General features: G+C 32.1%; 1 protein-coding gene across 3 annotated transcripts in view; it reads right to left on the reverse strand.

Moving 5' to 3' along the window:
• Nucleotides 1–10,779: 10,779 nt before the first annotated feature.
• LOC138715769 (very long chain fatty acid elongase 7-like) overlaps nt 10,780–19,735 on the reverse strand; it is a 44,789-nt gene continuing 35,833 nt past the window's right edge. For all 3 annotated transcript variants that reach the window (XM_069848837.1, XM_069848819.1, XM_069848827.1), the window contains exons 6-8: nt 16,715–16,820; nt 15,269–15,405; nt 10,780–11,010 (exon numbers count right to left, since the gene is read on the reverse strand). In XM_069848837.1, the coding sequence (XP_069704938.1) occupies nt 10,849–11,010; nt 15,269–15,405; nt 16,715–16,820 (405 nt within the window). In that variant the 3' untranslated portion in view covers nt 10,780–10,848. The remainder of the gene's footprint in view (nt 11,011–15,268; nt 15,406–16,714; nt 16,821–19,735) is intronic.

The following is a 19,735-nucleotide window of genomic DNA, read 5'->3' on the forward strand; positions in this document are numbered from 1 at the left end:
GACTGCAGCGAGGTGCCGAGTTATTAGACTTCAGCCAGTCAACTTATACCACTGCAGCGACATGCTGAGTCATCTGACTCCAGCAATGGTCAACTTCTGCAGCTACAGTGAGGTGCTGAGAGGTCTCGTCTTTACAGTTGTATTAGGTATTTATTTCACCGTTCTACAGGCTTATGAATATGTAGAAGCACCTTTCACTATTACAGATTCCGTTTAATGTTCAACATTTTTTATTGCAACAGGATTACACGGATTACATGTAATTATTGGAACAACCTCCTTAATGACATGTTTATTACGACACTTAACCTTACATCATAATTCTTCTGCCATAGGCAACTTCTTCGACTGCAGCGAGGTTGTGAGTCGTCAGACTTCAGCCACAGTCAACTTACACAACTGCAGCGAGGTGTTATCAGACGTCAGCCATTAACAACATCTGGGGATGGGTGAAAGGTGCTGAATCATCAGAATCTACGTCCATTGTTCTTGTTTCTCAAATACGCAAACTTAGCTAATTAATTGTTTTATATTCTGATCATTAGTTGTCTTGTCAGTTCCATTTGGATGTCAGTATAATAAATACTATTTCTGTTTTCATTCTTTGTACTTGCAACATTACTATTACATATATTTAATCAATAGGAGAAAAGTATTAAAAACATATCCTATCCAGTATTATTCTCGATGCTTAATAAATTTTGTTCACAGCTAGCTCTATCTGGACCTGTAGCATGTGTATAATACTGAACCAGGGAATACGTCTATTAATGACCGGGTGATTAAACGAATGAATGAACATAAATTAATGCATAAACTATGTGGATGCATGAATGAAATAATACGGGCCTATTTATGCTCATATTCCTAAATACATGCATTACATGCGTCACAGACGACGGAAAAGTAATTCGAAGTCATGACTTTAAGATCACCTTCCGTTACACTACTACAAGAAAATGTAGCGGCTAACATAACTATATACATCAGTATGTAAAGGTTAAGGTCTATACATATCAGGTTGACAATTTGAAAGTATATCTTTGAATATAATAGTCGTAATGGAATTCCATATTAACCTACTAAATTAAAACTACAGATATTATTCAAAGATAAAGACGGTGATTTGTGGATAATGGAGGTAGAGTTAAAAGTAAATTAAAATGTAAGTTATTTGGAAAGATAAATCTTAAATCACTTCAAATATACTGATATATCTTCTGCAGAGTGACAATCAAATCATATGGTCGTAATGAAAGAATGAATCTAGAAACATAATAACCGATATGTAATGGAAAAACATCATTTCTTCGATAATGGACGTATAGTTAAATGGAAATTAAAAGATGAATTATTTGGAAAGAGAATGCTCAAAACAGTTCAAATATATTGATATATCTCCTACAGAGAGGCAATCAAGTGATAAGTTCGATGAAAGAAAGGATGTGGAAATGTAATAACCGATACGTAAGAGAAAAACAGCAATAGTTAAATTAAAACGAAAAAGTGAATTATTTGTAGAGAGAAAGTTCAAATAATTTGAAATACACTGATATTTCTCCTCCAGAGAGGCAATCAAATCATAAGGTCGAAATAAATAAATGAATATAGCAAAATACTAAGGGATACATAAGGGAAAAATGTTGTGTCCCTTAAGAACTCTTTAAAAGAACTCAAAGTTTGATAGGAAAATGAAAAATTCTTATTAACTATAAAGCCTTTACAGATATTCGAGACAATGGGATGAGAATGGTTATTGTGGAATTAAATTGGGAGAGAAATAGCATTGCACAGATCACCATAGAAACAGTGAATTACAAGTCATATCGATAACAGCGAATTTTGTTCCGGATGGTTTATTCTCGAGTGGCTATCTGACTACCATTGTTATTATATCAGAGATTGTAGGCACCAAATCTGCCAAGTACAATGAATTTAAGGGTGATATCTGATAACTACACTGGGAAGGAAATTAATTATTGTTGGGAAGGCTGCTTCTTAGATACACAGAACTAATAACATTGCTCTGAATTACACAACATTTCATCCGCCATTATACATTTTACATAAGTAATGGAAAGGATACGTAAAAGTATAACTGTATTAAATCCTTGGTAGAAAGACAGTAAAAATACTCTGGATATTCAATGTGAAAATGTTTGTAAACAACGCCCTCCGGGCACTCTGAAGCTATGAGAGCGGAACCAATTGAGAAGGGAAAGTTATATTACATTACAAGGTCATTCAAGCCTCGTATTTGCTATTACCTTAATCGTGGATTAAGTATTAAACAAGATAAAATTCCAAGTCATTGCTAGTTGTACTATTGTGGTCTGATCACTTGAGGCAACTCTATCTCAGTTTATCGATCATTGCACCTGGAAGTATCTTAGGTTCATGTGTGTTATATACAGTTGTTTCAGGAGAAACAGTAAATATTTCAGATGTGGTAGTATGGACTATTCTGTTTAAAGAATCCATATAAACACATGTCCAATTTGCAATGGGTGTGGAAATACAGCTGTTGGAACACTGCCCACAACAAACCTTACAAATAGTATGAATGCAAGATGAATGACTATGTACAGTAGTGGCAAAAAAACCGGACCGACCCTTGTAGCTGATTTCAGTGTCACAGATTCAAATTTTCCTAGTCATAAAACACCGATATCAATGCTAGATTAGCAACACATCATACTTAGGAAGGGCTGATCATATTAGGAAGTTTAAATGTAGAAAAAAAAAACGGACGTGGCAAAATTTTCCTTTGTTAACCGCACAATAGTAGACTGGAACAGCTTACCTGCGGCAATCTTTCAGGGTGGTCCTCTCAAAATCAATACATTTAAGGAAAGGTTGAGAAAGTTAGACTGAAAATGTAATTGGAGGTGCAGTGTAATTATTTAAGTTGTGTCATGTAACTAATTGAGTTGATATATAATTAATTAAGTTTATGTGTAATTATTTAAGATGATATGTAATTTACTTGATATATAAATAAACTAGTGGCTTGTGCAGCAAATACTGCTGCAAACTAAGTTCGTTAGACGTTCAAATAAAATTTTTTCAGATTTATTTTCAATGAAGAATACTTGTCTTTTTGATAGTTATTTGCTTCTATAATAATGAAACATACTCCCTCTGAATGGATTTTTTTTAGGCCAAATACTTTTTCTTGAACCTATCCAATTTAAGTTTTTTAGTTTCAACGCGAAAACGCAAGTATCAATGTCAGGACGATAGCAGTAGCTATTTCAGGTGATTGTGGATTGTAGGCAAAAGTTAAAAAAATGTCAGGTTTGCTAAGCTTTCGAACAATAGCATTTTCATGTAGAACTTGAAATGTAGAGCATAAAATCATTTTATTCTACTAAGAGATCTTGCTGAAATTATCTGGAGACTACAACATTTTCTAGGCCTCTTATTTTATCAGTAAGTAATATTTTTGATCTTTACTTAGGAACTGTAATTTTTGCGCTCTCTCGAGCCAATACTGAAGACAATTGCACATATCAATATCTACACTACACCGCCATTACGTATATGAAAGAGGCCCAACCCCACTGGGTTAATAAGTATAAAAATATTTGATTTTTAATAACAATATTATTATCTTACTTAAGTTTTGTAGTTATAGTATATAGCAGTCACTCAGTAAATTATAGAAATGAAGATCTAAATTAAGATATTCTCTACATTTACTTACATAACCACAAAACGTTTCACTTTCATGTCATCAATATAGCATCAATATTATGTACAATTAATGAAAAAATAGATGCATCATGATATTAACTATGATAATATTTAATTTCTAATGGTAATAATGTCATCAAACCACCTCAAGTTTCGTAGATTTGAATATCCAATACACAGCTGTACTCAGAAAATTATACACTGCAGAATCAGTTTTTAATAACAAATTGAATTGAGCTCTAAATATGTCGGCAATCTGCAGGTCATGGCCTTCGTGTAATAGCCTATTGTTTATTGTAGTGTGTGTTTTGTTCTGAAATTCAGTCAAGTCGGCCGTTATTGTATAAAATTAGTTCTCAAAACTGACAACAGATGGATTTTGGAAAATAGAAAAATTATGTAGGAAAATTGACATTTCACTGAAAACTACTACTTTTCCGAAAAAGTTTAGGTTCCAAGCTTCAAAATGAGGGGCCATTTATTAAAATCCGTTCAGCCGTTTTCCCGTAATTTCCATTACCAGTTCAAATTATATATATAGATTAAGGTGATATGTAATTAATTAAGGTGATATGTAGCCTAATTAAGTTGGTATCTAATTAAGGTGATATGTAATTATTTAATTTGGTAATAGTTGGGTGAAACAGAAGTACTTATAAGTTAGATTTACTTTGCTTATCGTAGGCATTATTATAGAATAGTTTTTATTTATAGTCCTAGGTTTATTGCATCTACTATTTATAGATTTACGTTTATGTTAGTTTATTTCATTTACGTTTATTTATTTTATTTCATGTAATTGTAATTATTGTATATTATATATCACTGCCACCGGGTGTATACCCAATTGTAGTGTTAATAAATGCATACATACATACATACATGCATGCATACATGCGTACATACATACATACATACGTACATACATACATACATACATTCATCTTGTATAATTAATTGTAACAATGAAATGTATTGCATTTGTTCGATTCTTACAGTCTATTATTTCCTTCAGTGCCTCAAACTTACAGACGAAAAAACTTTGAGAGTTTTATTTTCATCTGGCATCAATATTACATTTCTACCTCTATTCGGCAAAGATAACTGCGTATTTTTACATTAAATAGCAGTACATACCTCTGGCTTCACTATCCATATTGAAATTACCACAGTTTGACACAATACACAGCACAGGATTCTTTTGTATCAGCTACAAGGGTCGGTCCGGTTTTTTTTGCCACTACTGTACATCGGAATAGTACTTTCTCTTCTCTAACATGATCTGAGGGCAGCACTGTTAAAAATGGATGTAGAGAAACAGCTGTTTGTAGTTAACCTGTATAGATGATCTTGTTCTTCCATCTTGACAGAACAGTTTACATTTTAGCTGTCACGTGACACATAATGTAAATCTCACGTCTTTCCCGGACATGAATCGGCTGTGGTGGTTACGTGGATTGACCACCAAGGTCCCCAGACCTTACTCCTATCGACTTTTGTCTGTGGGGGGGGGTAGGTTATAGGTGAATTGTACAAAAAGAAACAAACATAAGGAATGAAATGGTCACTCTCAATGTGAATAGTGCTAACCTCCTAAAAGGAGGGCGAAAACGTGCATTGAGCTGTTCAAATGTATTGATATCATGTAAATAAGCAATAAATGTAACCATTAAGTCATTAGTCTTTCCTCCTTGTCACTTGTAACGCCTTCGTGCTTTATCTCAACAACCCTTTAACATTAGACGAATGTTTATGTGAACATTAAAATATTTACTATTCCTCATGAATCGCATATAGTTAATTTTCAATAAAGTTAACTTTCTAAAGCACGCGATCTCGTTTAGCGATTGATGGCATAATTTGTGCCATACAGTTAATACTTTGAAGCGATTTGCCCCACAATAATAACATCAGATAACACATTAAGCAGACTAATTTTTAGCTAGTGATTATAAACGTAGGTACAAACTCATAAATAGAACTCGGTGCAATGGACACTAAAAAACTTGAAATAGGCACTAAAACAAGTTCAAAATAGACACTTACACAGGCACTATCGCGAATGATAGGCACTAAATCATTTATCACTTTAAAATACATTTTGACAGGATTGAACAATATAGAAATAGCCATATATTCAATTTATTAAATTCAACTATTGTCTTAATAGAGTGTAAACATTCTTTTTTTTTTAATTTGCACTTTCAACATGGTCTTCAGTTATTATATATATATATATATATATATATATATATATATATATATATATATATATATATATATATATATATATATATATATATATATATATATATATATATTTATTTACCGCAAACCCCGCCAACTCCAATGTATATTCAACCAGAAGACGTACATAAGAATCTTCTAGATTCAAAACGCCCTAAAGTCCATTTTGTTCATAATTGATTTATGCCCACATATTGCTTGCTAAGAATGAATACTAATGATTTAGGCCTATATAGTTTGAATTAAAAAAGCCACTAAATTTAAAGCAAAAGATTAGTTAAAAGTCACTGTTAGGTTGAAAATTCCCTCTATTTGCTACCAGTTACTTTCAAAATCCTTCAATTTGTGAAAGTGGATATAGGGGATTTTGAGTCTATAGGATTCATAAATATACCCGCATTATAGAATTCAATATTTCATCCCCTTCTGATGATTATAATAGTACATTATGCAACCAGCCTATAATGATAGTAATTAAGACGCAAGTATAGATATTTATGAAACGAGAGCAAGCGAATTTCATAATATTCATACGAGCGTCTTAATTATCATTATAGACAAGTTTCATACGACTTTTTATGCTCGACCATATTTCTAACTGAAATTATTCAGATGTATACATTTTATTTGTATCTGACAAGATCGGAAGTGACCTTGTTCTAGGTCGTGAATTGTGAGATGTGCGCAGACGCGAAAATATTGATTTTTTCCGAGGAACAATAATGTCACTGACCTTGATGTAATCCCGTTAAACTTGAAATAATCTTGATTATTGAATTCGACATTGAAAAACGAGATGACAAAATGAATTTATTTGAATATTATTTACAATTAACGCTAATTATTATAGTAACAGAACATAACCTTCTGCGACAGTATTGGATTTCCAGCCTCCGTGACTTTTCGCTAATTCTCTTTCGATTGCATATCCGAGAATAATCGATACTTGCGGTTTTATAACTGTACAAAGCTGACTTGTCATTGGCTGAACGCCTGTAAGCTGAGTTGTCATTGGCTGAACACCTGTACTTTAATGAGTAGGTGTACTTTAATGACATGCATTAAAGGACTGCTACCAGGTGTATAATTACTATATATTTCGGCATGGTCGAGCATAAAAAAAACAAACACTGGTTTTAGTTGGAAACCGCTGATATTGTCAATTATGAGAATAATTTATGTTTAATCTATGTCATTATTTTCCCCGACGCTTTTTTAACCGTCTCAATAATGGTGCCACCTATTGAGAACTAGAAGAACTGTTTCAAAATTTCTCATTTTGTCATTTTGTTATATCTTTGGTTCTGACTTAATCCCGTGGTTGGAAAGTTCGCTTACAGAATCATAAAATCGTAGATCAAATATCTTTTAATGTTAATGTAGGCCTATTTACAGATTTTTTTAATGTCCAGTCTTCAATTGGTCTAGAACCGAGTTCAGAATATACTCACTCAGAAGGATTAAATGACAACATTGGACCAAGGGTAGAATTAATAAGTAATTGAAATAGACATGCCTATGCTGCTCATATTTAACTTACATTAATAGTAATAGTAATAATAATAATAATAATAATAATAATAATAAAACACAAAATTCTTTAATTAAACATAAATAAAATGAATACACAAACATGTGCTATCCAAGATTTGTTTAACAATTCTTGGGACATGTAAGAACGTCGATCTTCATGTCTCCTAATTCGTCTTATGAAGTAGAACTCAGAATTTCCACCATGCCAATTAATCTCAGGCACCGAAATCCAGTTCGATTGAAGTAGTGCACTTCCATCTGTTTTATCACACAGCACAAATGTACTTTCATCAAGCATTTGTGAATTAGTTTTGCAGTATCGCAACAGATGTTGATCTGTATCTAAAAACTCAAAACAAATTTTTGTAATAATATAAAATACACAAGTGCAAAGAATTTCAGTCCCACTGAATTACAACTGCTCCTTGCGTTATTATAGAAGGCCTATGTGTCAATGTGTACATTTTATCTGTAATGTCTGTCTTGTACATTATTTTGACCCAAGATTATTATATTCCAGATGTTACTAATGGCTTGGGTAGCGAATGCTGCATTTATTTTATTGTTCTGGATACCATATTCATTAAAAGTTCAAGTTCTTTGTTTTATGATTATGGTAAGATGATTCTCTATAACCGTTGACTTACGATTATTTGAAATCACACAAACTCCAACCAGTTAAAAGTGTTCCGCTCGATTGTGGCGATTCTATGATTCCCTTACCCGGTATAACTTTTAACAGAATTCTGCCACTCTCTTTCTCTTAAAATATAACATTTTTAATATTTCATTATTTATTTGCAATCACAGTAGTGTTAAATAAATGTATTACCTATTAATGTAGCCTAGTTGTAATATAGGCGACAATGAAAATATTAATTTGGGGACACAATCTTTAGATGTTATCTATTTTTGCACAAAAGTGTCTAGAATAAAGAAGCGGTCCTAGCGGAAATTCTTGAAAGAGGACAGGAACAAGTCTTACCAAATAAATGTTTGCTGTATCATGGCCTTCTATAACAACGAATGCAATAGTTATAATTTGCATCAGCCAAGAACGTTCCTGAAGTAAACAAATAGGTTGGTATTGTAAAAATACCAAATCAAATTGATACAGAGATGCAATAAATAGGACTTGTATTAACTGTAGGCCTATATTTCAGTTCTACTGATGAAAATATTACAGAAAAATGCCATATTAAGGGTGTCCTTTTTGTACTTGCTTATGGATCTCAATTGTTATACTTGAATTTAGAGAATAAGATAAATATTATTGGTTGGAGATAAGAAATTATATTTGAGTGATAGTATTTTAAATCCAACAATGAGATAGTTTTACTTAAAAACATCTGTCCGCTCTTGGTTTGAGTCCTAATGTAAACGTTAACCAATACAAACAGATTAGACATTCAAACAAAAGTTTTTCCTTTTTAGGAAACAAAAAACAGATGGTATTTTAAGATGACAACTAATCCTCTGATAGCTGTAAGGGAAACATCACGAATAAAGTTGTTGTTCAGCTGGAACTTCTTGTAGAAACTGACAAAGAGGAGAGGTATTGTGCCCCTAGCGCCAACCATTAGCTTCAATGGAGGTGAGTTGATATTTTTACAAATTACATTGAACTGTGGGCTTATAAATTCTGCATTTTTCTGCGTGGACTTCAGCGGGCTGTTGTTCCTGTGCCTCGAATCTGACTGTCCGGTCGATAATGTAGGCGGATGTAGAGCCTGGTGGAATGGCAAGCATGTCAATTCGCCGACAGGATCCCTCTTGAGAGATGCCATGGACTTCTTCGTGCACAGTGAGACCTTTCTTCCTCAAGGCTTCGGCAATCATGGACCTGATTCTGTGATGTCTAAAGTTCGGCAGCGTCTCGCTGAAAGGACAGGCACCCAAAACGTGACCAAGAGTTTCAATCTCACTGACGCAACGACGACAGTGGTTTCCGTCTCGGGACCTTCCTGGTATAGCATGTAGCGGACAAACATTAGCTGTCATTTTAAGATCTAGTGTCCATTCACTGCTAGTGAGGTGATCAGATTGTTGACTATGGAGATGTGTGCTCAGTTTGAGGGGAATTTTCTGAATGTTTTCATTAACATTTCCTTTGTAAGAATGAGACACCTATTACAAGCAAAGTTTATAATCGATGCCTGAGCAACAATGTAATCGAGAAACATACTATTACTGTTAATAACAGCAGGTTAAGGATATATGTACGTAAACGACCACGAATATTATCAGAAAATGCAGGCTTTAAATTTCTAAAATTTTATAAGGAAATGAGCTCAAAATTGAACAAAAATTACAAGGTACCACAACAAGACTTATTAGAACTTAAATATCTGATGAAAGTATAAAAAAGTTTACTAATAATATTTTTTTAAATTCACTTTTTACTTTAAATTAAATTTTCCAACATTTAAAAATGTTCACACATATTATTTCATAACTCCACAAGCATTAGAGATAGAATTCTGAAATTTTGTACATTGATTTAACATGCATTTATGCAAAAGACAGAATACAATAATGCCCATATCTTTGAAAATAGAAAAATTAGTCACAAAACATTATACAAATTTAAATATATTTTATATAGGACAAATAAAAAATTAATTGTATTAAAATAAACAACTCTGCATGTCTGAGAGTAGTCTACTTTTAGAAATAAGTGTTTATTACATGCAGGAAAAATATTAAAGATGTCAGAGAGACCATAACAATGTTATGGTTACCAAATGATGTAACTGCAGAATTCTTTTGTTTTGTTTTTTTTTTCATACTTTCATAAAACTGTTTTGAAAAATATTATTAGTAACCTTTTTAAACTTTTATTAGATATCTAAGTCCTAATAAGTCTTGTTGTGGTACCTAGTAATTTTTGTCCAATTGTGAGTTCATTTTCTTATAAAATTTTAGAAATTTAGAGCTTGCATTTTCTGATAATATTTGTGGTCATTCACGTACACATACTCTTAAGTACTGAGGGAGTGAGTGAAAAAAAAGTATGTCTGTCCGGTATCAAATATTTAACATAACAGAGGTGCTGATATTAAAACTGTTCCATTACAGTAAATTATTTAGTTAATATTTACTGTATGTCGAAATGTTTGCACAAAAATATGTAATTTTTGGAAGATTTCAATTTGCAGATAACAAACAGCATAATTATATTATGGCATGATTTAGCTGTTGCTGAACTTATTTAGACCATGTAATACAGAATGCGCATGACGTAGCTATGGGAAAGTTCTCCACCTCTTTGCTTACATCAGGGACGTTCTTGTATGAAATGAATATCAGACCACATGTCGGTTTATTTACACTTACTCCTATGCAATGCAAACATTCTTTGTACTGTCCTTTTTATTTTTTTATTTTCTTAGTATATGTCTTGCGGTAAAAGTTAGAGAAAAGACACAAGAAAACACCACTTATGAATATGAAATAGATGGATAATCCTTTTGGTTGATCACAGTCAAACGCCAAACTTCCTATCATGTATGACAGCATCAGACAAAACTGGATCTGTAAGCAACAAAACTTAGGTTAGAACTTTAGTTATACACAAAAATATCCAACAAAAACTTCACCGTAAGTATGAGAGATGCTCCAAAAGTAATGTGATCTATTTTGACGTTTAAAGTTTGGTGGAACAGATATTACATTGATCGTGTAGAAATGCTTACGTTATTTCCGATAAAAGAAGCAATGGAAACGGGTCCATTCCTAGATATATACTCGTATATAGAAGGGGAACTTGCATAATATATAACCTACTTGGAAGCTTTTATTATAATCTATTGGAGGTTACAATAGGCTATATTTAAAAAAAATAAATTATTCAAGTGTTCTTTGACATGCGCGTGAGATAGACGCGTGCACAATACATGCGTAACTATAGAAAATTAATACAAACTTAGCATTACTCACATACAGATGAATAAATGTGAATGTTACTTATGTCCCAGGCACTAATAAATGTATATATAAAATACCTTCAAAATGCCTTGGATTTATAGTACTGATTAATAGAAATTGATGTGATCATTGGGAGAGCTGTAAGCCCACCCAACCCGCCCTAAATACGTACCTTACTTATATACGAAAATCGTCGTGTGTGAAGGAAGAATACCGCCATATTTCTTCAATGTAACAGTGGGTTTCAGTATTGCCAACATAGTAATAATATACACACCTAATCAAACCTTACCCAACCTTTCTCATAATACTACACACGTAATCAAATCTAACCTAACTTGCCACATAATACACACCTAATACTACATACCTGTAGTAACATTCCTCGCATTTAGTATAATTTCGTTTTCATGTATTGCCGGCTCTGCCAATCGTGTCGGTTTCCATCTAGTGAAAGTGGATTATCAATTTTTTTTTGCATAGTTATCAGGGGTGATATTGATTGTGAGTTTATCATAAACAATATCAGCCTTCGCATTCCTACAAAGGATTTAAGATTTCAAAAAAAAATTTACAACAGAAATTCAAAATCTCTTTCTCCATTTTATAGATGCATAAAATATACCAATTTGCATGGAAACAATTTAGATCCTTTAAAGTATAGTTTCGTTTATTAGTATTTACTGTTCTTGTTCTCAATTTTATTTAAGTATGTTTATCTTGATTTAAGATATACATTGGATTTAAGATATACAGTAATTTTATTTATTCTTGCATCTCTGTATCTTCTGTTTGTGTATTGTGCTGAACTATAATTGGCCTCTGGTTCAGCAACAAATATAAATAAATTAATTAATAAATTAATAATAATAATAATAATAATAATAATAATAATAATAATAATAATAATAATAATAATAATAATTGTAACAATAATTATTGTAAGATTGTTTGTATAGCTTGTTTCATTCCGTTCATTAGGCACATAAATTTTACAGCAAGTTATACTTAAACGCCATTTCATACAAGTTGAGAGGATTTGAAAGCATTTCTTTCCCCTTCTACTTTCTCTGAGTTCGTCAGCGACAGCGTAAAGTGAAATAAATGCTTTCGCATCCTCTCAACTTGTATGAAATGTCGTTTACGCTGTCTCTGACAAAGTAGAAGGGGAAAGAAACGCTTTCAAATCCTCTCAACTTGTATGAAATGGCGTTTACGTAACCTAATTTCTGTATAGACGTTACCCACAATCATTGGGATTTCCTCAAATCTCCTGTCACTATTTTGTATTTTCTATTCATTTTAAAATGAATCCAATTCTACATATTACTATTCATCACCATTTCAAACAAGTCATTGGCGTTATATATTTGTTTAAATTTAAGAAAAACTTTATTATACAATGATGTACAATACAATTATTGTGCTTAAAAGAGGCGTCATATCGATGTGTGAGTCGTTTCTACTATCATCTGCATTGTTGTCTCGACGCTAGGCTTCGTGAAATGAGGAAGCGATGATGAAATAGTTAACGGGAAAGCTGTGTCTTGTTTTAAATTCGGGGAGAATAATGACGGAAATTAAAATAAATATTGTAATATTATTTCAAATCTCAAACATTCTTCCGATCCTAACCTAATAACAATCACGAATAGCATAAATGTTTCACCGAAATGCATATCGATTGTGTTGACCAGCAACCTCGAATATCAAAACATTCAATTTCACAGAAGAGCGAAAAAAAAAATTAAAATATTCACATAAGAGGATATTATTTTAAATATCTTCTTGTGAAGTTTGTATCCATGCCTGCATATAAGATGTGTTTGTAGAAGATTCGGAAAGGCTTTTTTAATAGGGATAAAGTGAAATCTCATTTCATTATTATATTTTTTTTTTACATATGAGGTTGCTATTCAACACCATCGATATAGGGATTCGAATAACCCTCTGTTACATTTTATTTTAAATTATTACTAGTGGCTTGTGAAGCAAATGCTGCAAACTAAGTTCATTAGACGTTCAAATAAAATTTTTTCAGATTTATTTTCAATGAAGAATAGCAGACATTTTGAAAGTTATTTGCTTCCATAATAGTAAAACACACTCCCTCTGTTTCTAATGCCAAATACTTTTTCTGGAACCTATCCACCTTCAGTTTTTGAGTTTCAACGCGAAAACGCAAGTAACAATGTCAGGACGATCAGTGGGTTTTTTCATGTGGGAGTAAAGAATAACTATTTCAGGTCAATGTGGAGTGTAGGTGAAAATTAAAAAAAAGTCAGGTTTGCTATGTTCTCGAACAATAGACATAGCATCTTGGTATAGCTGCTGCATGTAGAGCTTGAAATGTAGAGGCTAAAATCATTTTATCCTGCTAAGAGATCTTGCTGAAATGATAGGGAGACTGCAAAATTTTGTAGGCCTCTTATTTTATCAGTAAGTAATACCGTTTGGTCTTTCCTTAGGAACTGTAATTTTTGCGCTGTCTCGAGCCAATACTGAAGAGATGAGGCAAATAAATATCTACACCACACCGCCAATAATTTTATGAAAAAGAACCAACCCCACTTGATTAATAACTATGAAAATATTTGATTTTTACTAGCAATATTATTCTCTTACCTAAGTTTTGTAAGTTCATTTGTAAAATAGCCGCCACTCAGTAAATTATGGAAATGATCTAATTTAAGATAGTCTCTACATCTACTTATATAACCCAAAAAGTTTCACTTTCGTATCATCAATATAGCATTAATATGTATAATTAATTAAAAATAGTCACACCATGGCATTAACTATAATAATATTTCATTTCTAATGGTAATAATGTCATCAAACCAACTCAAGTTTTGTAGATTTTAATATCCAATACACAGCTGTACTCATAAAATTACACACCACAGAATCAGACCTGTAAATTATTTTAGCAAGTCTTGAAGTTTTTAATAACCAATTGAATTTGAACTCTAAATATGTCAGCAATCCTGCAGGTCATGGCCTTCGTGTAATAGCCTATTGTTTATTGTAGTGTGTGTTTTGTTTTACTCTGAAATCACGGCCGAATGCTGAAATGCAATCAGTTTTCAAAACTGACGAAAGATGGATTTTGGAAAATAGGAAAATTATGTAGGAAAATAACGCTTCACTGAAAGTTACTATTTTTCTGAAAATCCTTGGATGCCAAGCTTCAAAATGACGGGTCATTCATGAAAATCCGTTCAGCCGTTCTCCCGTAATTTCCATTACCAGTTCAAATGATATATATAGATATTTTACGACCTGCTTTTCCGGTTCAACTGACTCGTATAACTGAAGACCTACCCGGAATGAGAATGTAACCAACAAATCTATAACACACGTTCCAGGAGAAAGGAATGTAATTTCTGACGTATTTCGTTGGGCCTACAGTTACCAGCAGAACCATTAGATTAATCGAGGATACAAGTTTTTTCAGCTATTGGATGCGGTAATTTATTGTTATAAATGAATGCTTCAAAATTACATTTTCTTCCGAAGTCACAGATTCATTAATTTGTTGCCAGGTCCTTTTTCCGGCAAGGTCTTCAATTATACCAAATATGAGAGAAATGCATCGTGAATAGAAACCTGAGAGACAAATGATAATCTCATTTCGAAATAGTGATGAGTATAAGCATATCAAATTAAGTTTCAGCATATAAATCGAGAAGCAAGAAAGATCAAAGTAGCATACGAATAAATACCATGCATTCTTCAGAAGATGTGCCAACAGGCAGGATCTAGCCTTAAAGCATAAATTAAATATTAAGAATGAAAGTGCTTATAGGTGTATGAGATGAACTTTCACTCCTAGGATTATCTCTAGCATTAGCAATTGTCTTACCAGTTGTATCCAAGTGATGTACTTTTTCCACCAAAGATATTTACGTAACCTGGGTCCCATCGCAGACAACATATAGTATGTGTACATAAACACATGTGCGACTGAATTGAGATATGCGACAATAACACCCTGTGCGCCTGAAATATAATATAATATAATATAATATAATATAATATAATATAATATAATATAATATAATATAATGTAATGTAATGTAATGTAATGTAATTTAATGTAATGTAATGTAATGTAATTTAATGTAATGTAATGTAATATAATATAATATAATATAATATAATATAATATTGTAATGTAATGCAATATAATATAATATAATATAATAATAATATAATATAATATAATATAATATAATATAATATAATATAATATAATATAATATAATATAATGTAATGTAATGTAATGTAATGTAATGTAATGTAATGTAATGTAATGTAATGTAATGTAATGTAATATAATATAATATAATATAATGTAATGTAATGTAATGTAATGTAATGTAATGTAATATAATATAATATAATATAATATAATATAATATAATATAATATAATATAATATAATATAATATAATATAATAGTGTAATGTAATGCAATATAATATAATATAATGTAATATAATATAATATAATATAATATAATATTGTAATGTAATGCAATATAATATAATATAATATAATATAATATAATATAATATAATATAATATAATATAATATTAGTACCTTATGCAACGAGCCTATAATGGTAGTAATTAAGACGCGAGTATGTTTATGAAACGAGCGCAAGCGAGTTTCATAATTTTCATACGAGCGTCTTAATTACCATTATAGGCAAGTTTCATACGACTTTTTATGCTCGACCATATTTCTAACTTGAAATTATTCGTAAGTATTTATGTTATTCTTATCTGACTGGGGAGCGGAACTGACCTTGTGCAATATCTCGTAAATTGTGAGATGTGCGCAGACGCGAAAGTATTGATTTTTTCCGAGAAACAAATGTCATTGACCTTGATATAATCTAGAGTAAAATAAACATTAATCTTGATATAACCTTGAAATTGATTTAGACATTGAAAAACGAGATGACAAATTGAATTTATTTGAATATTATTTACAATTAACGCTAATTATTATAGTAACAGAACATAACCTTCTGCGACAGTATTGGATTTCCAGCCTCCGTGACGTTTCGCTAGTTGTCTTTCGATTGCATATCCGAGAATAATCGATACTTACGCTTTCATATTGCTACAATGGTGTTTTATGATTGGTGGAACACCTGAACTTTAATGAATAGGTGTACTTTAATGAGGCCCATTAAAGGGCAGCTACCAGGTGTATAATTACTACATTTCGGCATGGTCGAGCATAAAATATAATATAATATAATATAATATAAAATAATATAATATAATATAACTTACCCGGTATGTAATTCATATGGACCCATGAGTAAATCAGTGTTAGTGTGTGATGGTATAAGTGCAGGAAAGATATTTGAGAGTCTTTCTTTCGAAGAACGAAGAAAACCTGAAGAATAAACAGATATTTTTATAAAAAAAAGTATTTATATGTGAAACAGCTGCAAAGAAAGTCTGTGACAATACATTTTCTAGCTAGGGTACTTTATAAATACACGCGGCACAATAAAGATCAAAGTTATAAATGCGGTAATATGTAAATGCTGAGGATTTGTATTATTTTTTATGTTATATTACACTGCGTAACAAATTTTAACTTTTTTTTTGTGCTGGGCATGTGATACATGTTTTCTACATAATTTGAATCTCCTGAATACGAATATGACAATTAAAAACAGTTGTTTGTTACGGTTTTTGAGAAATTTTCGAATTTATATCTATTCAAAATACTGCTTTACATAATGACAATAAGGTTAAATATTCACTGTTAAGAAGATTACAGCTATCTTTTTTCTATATTTTCTTTTATGCTGGGCATCAGATACGTCACGAGCTAAAGTCCAAAAATAGTCTGCTAGCATATTGGTATTCCACTGTCCTTGGTGTCTTTGTTCCGTAGTTGAAATTTCTTGATGAAAGCGCTTTTCATTCATTCATTCATTTATTATCTTCCATAGATCTTACATGAGCAATGAAGCTTTAAGATGTGGAACAAATCAACATTTTACAATATTACAATTACAATTTTTACAAATTTTTACAATATTTTACAATTTTTACAGTTTTACAATGTAGTAATTTTCTACAATGATGAGGTGACATCCGAGGATTCGCCAAAAGATTACCCGGCATTTGCCTTTTGGTTGGGGAAAACCTCGGAAAAACCCAACCAGGTAATCAAATCAAAGGGGTGAAATGAAGTGATGCCGAGGGCTCGCCATAGACCACCCGGCTTCAGTCCCACGGCTGGGGAAATGAATGAATGAATGAATGAATGCATGGATGGATGAATGAATGAATCAATGAATGAATGGATGGATGGATGAATCAATGAATGAATGGATGGATGGATGAATCAATGAATGAATGGATGGATGGATGAATCAATGAATGAAAGAATCAATCAATGAATGAATCAATCAATGAATGAATGAATTAATGAATGAATGAATGAATCAATGAATGTATGAATGAATGAATGAATGAAAAGGCATGTGGTTTACTCATAAAAAATAAAATAAAGAATAATACGATTTTTAACTCCTCTGAAATATTCTTAAAATTGAGGGTTACGACCTGTTTACCTTAAAGACTATTGACTTTATGTAGCACAGCGGCTATACTTGTCTGAACAGCTGAGTGTTGGGATTAAATCGTATCATGTAAAGACTTGCAAAAGGCGAGCATGTGTGATTGTTACTGGATGACATCCATGCGGAATGGAAGTTTGATATGAGACTATCATCTCACAAGATGATGTAACACGTGAAGGGATTCATACTGCAGTACGACAAGAGGATAAACCGAGATGAAACTTTGACCTTGCCAAATAGTCTGCTGCATTGTATTCTGTTGTGTTTCTTATAATAACACACCATGCTCATCACTGAAATCGCCACAATTCTCGGGGAAAAAAGTCAAGATGGGAGTGAAAGAAGTGAATTTTCAGGGACATGTTACAACCCATAGTTTCATACGCCAACAATAGTTCTTCATAGTTCTCACTTCCACGATTACCCAGAAAATTTAATACAACCTCCCTGAATGCAATCCAGGCGGCTCTTTCTTTTTCTTCCAACAAAGATTCGAAGTGATTGTCCTTCATTATTTCTCTAATTTGTGGTCCATTGAAAACTCTCTTTTGTTTTTGAGTCACTAATAGCAGAAATTTTTTCCTGGATACGTTTAAATACCGCAGTTTCATTATTCATCCCTTTAACAAAATTCTTCATTAACCCTAACTTAATATGCAAACAGGGTAAAATTACTTTACTTTGAGGTACAAGGGGTTTATGTAGGCCTATAATATTTTTATTCCCTGGCTCTAGTGATTGTCGTGTTGGCCATACTTTTATTTTATAATGCTTATTCGAACGTGACTGTCCCATTCATATAGAAAGCAGCAACATTTTGTGTAGCCTAATTGTATTCCAAGAAGCAATGCTACCACCTTCAAATCCGCACATATAAACTATTCGTACTTTGAATATTATCATTAAAGCACACTTTAAAATAATACATAGCCTACAATGGAAATATTATGGTAAATTAAAGCGATTTCCTATGGCGAACCTGTTTCTCCCCTCCAAACAGACTCGTAAAAGGGCAATAAAATAATTTCCGTTTCTATAAGTGCTTCTAACATGGTGGACAACTTATACTAATATTACTTTCACATAATGCCCCACTTTGATTACTGTCATTTTCTACTGACTGACCTCAATGTCAACCAGTCGCAAAGATTACAACGTGTTCATAATTCTTGTGTTCGCTTCGTCTGCGATGTCCGTCCCGCTGACCACATTAGCCCATTCTTCCAAACTCTAAACTGGCTACGGCTTAATGAACGTAGAAATTTTCATTCTCTTGTTCTCCTTTTCCAAGTCCTTCACATCTCTACACCTACCTACCTTGCCTCCCGATTCAGTTACCTGTCATCGTATCATAATATCTTCACACGCACGCAAAATAGCCGCATACTAGCCAAACCAACACATAAGACATCATCGTATTCATCATCATACACAATCTCGCTCTCGCGCTTGTGGAATACCCTACCCAGTGACATCAGAGACTGTCGGAATTTAGTAGCGTTCAAAAGCAAACTTATTAAGCATTTTCTTACTGCGTAGAGTAGGTTTAATTTTTACTTAATTAATAAAAAAATCTTTCTTCTTAACTTCTACAATAAACTATCTACCCTTTATTAATCAGTTAATCTTTTAGTACTTTGATTTTCATTGTATTTGTAAATTTAACATTAATTGTAATTATAATTGTAAATGTATTCTTAATATTGTAGTT

The sequence above is a fragment of the Periplaneta americana genome, chromosome 2, assembly GCF_040183065.1.
Source record: "Periplaneta americana isolate PAMFEO1 chromosome 2, P.americana_PAMFEO1_priV1, whole genome shotgun sequence".
NCBI lineage: Eukaryota > Metazoa > Arthropoda > Insecta > Blattodea > Blattidae > Periplaneta > Periplaneta americana.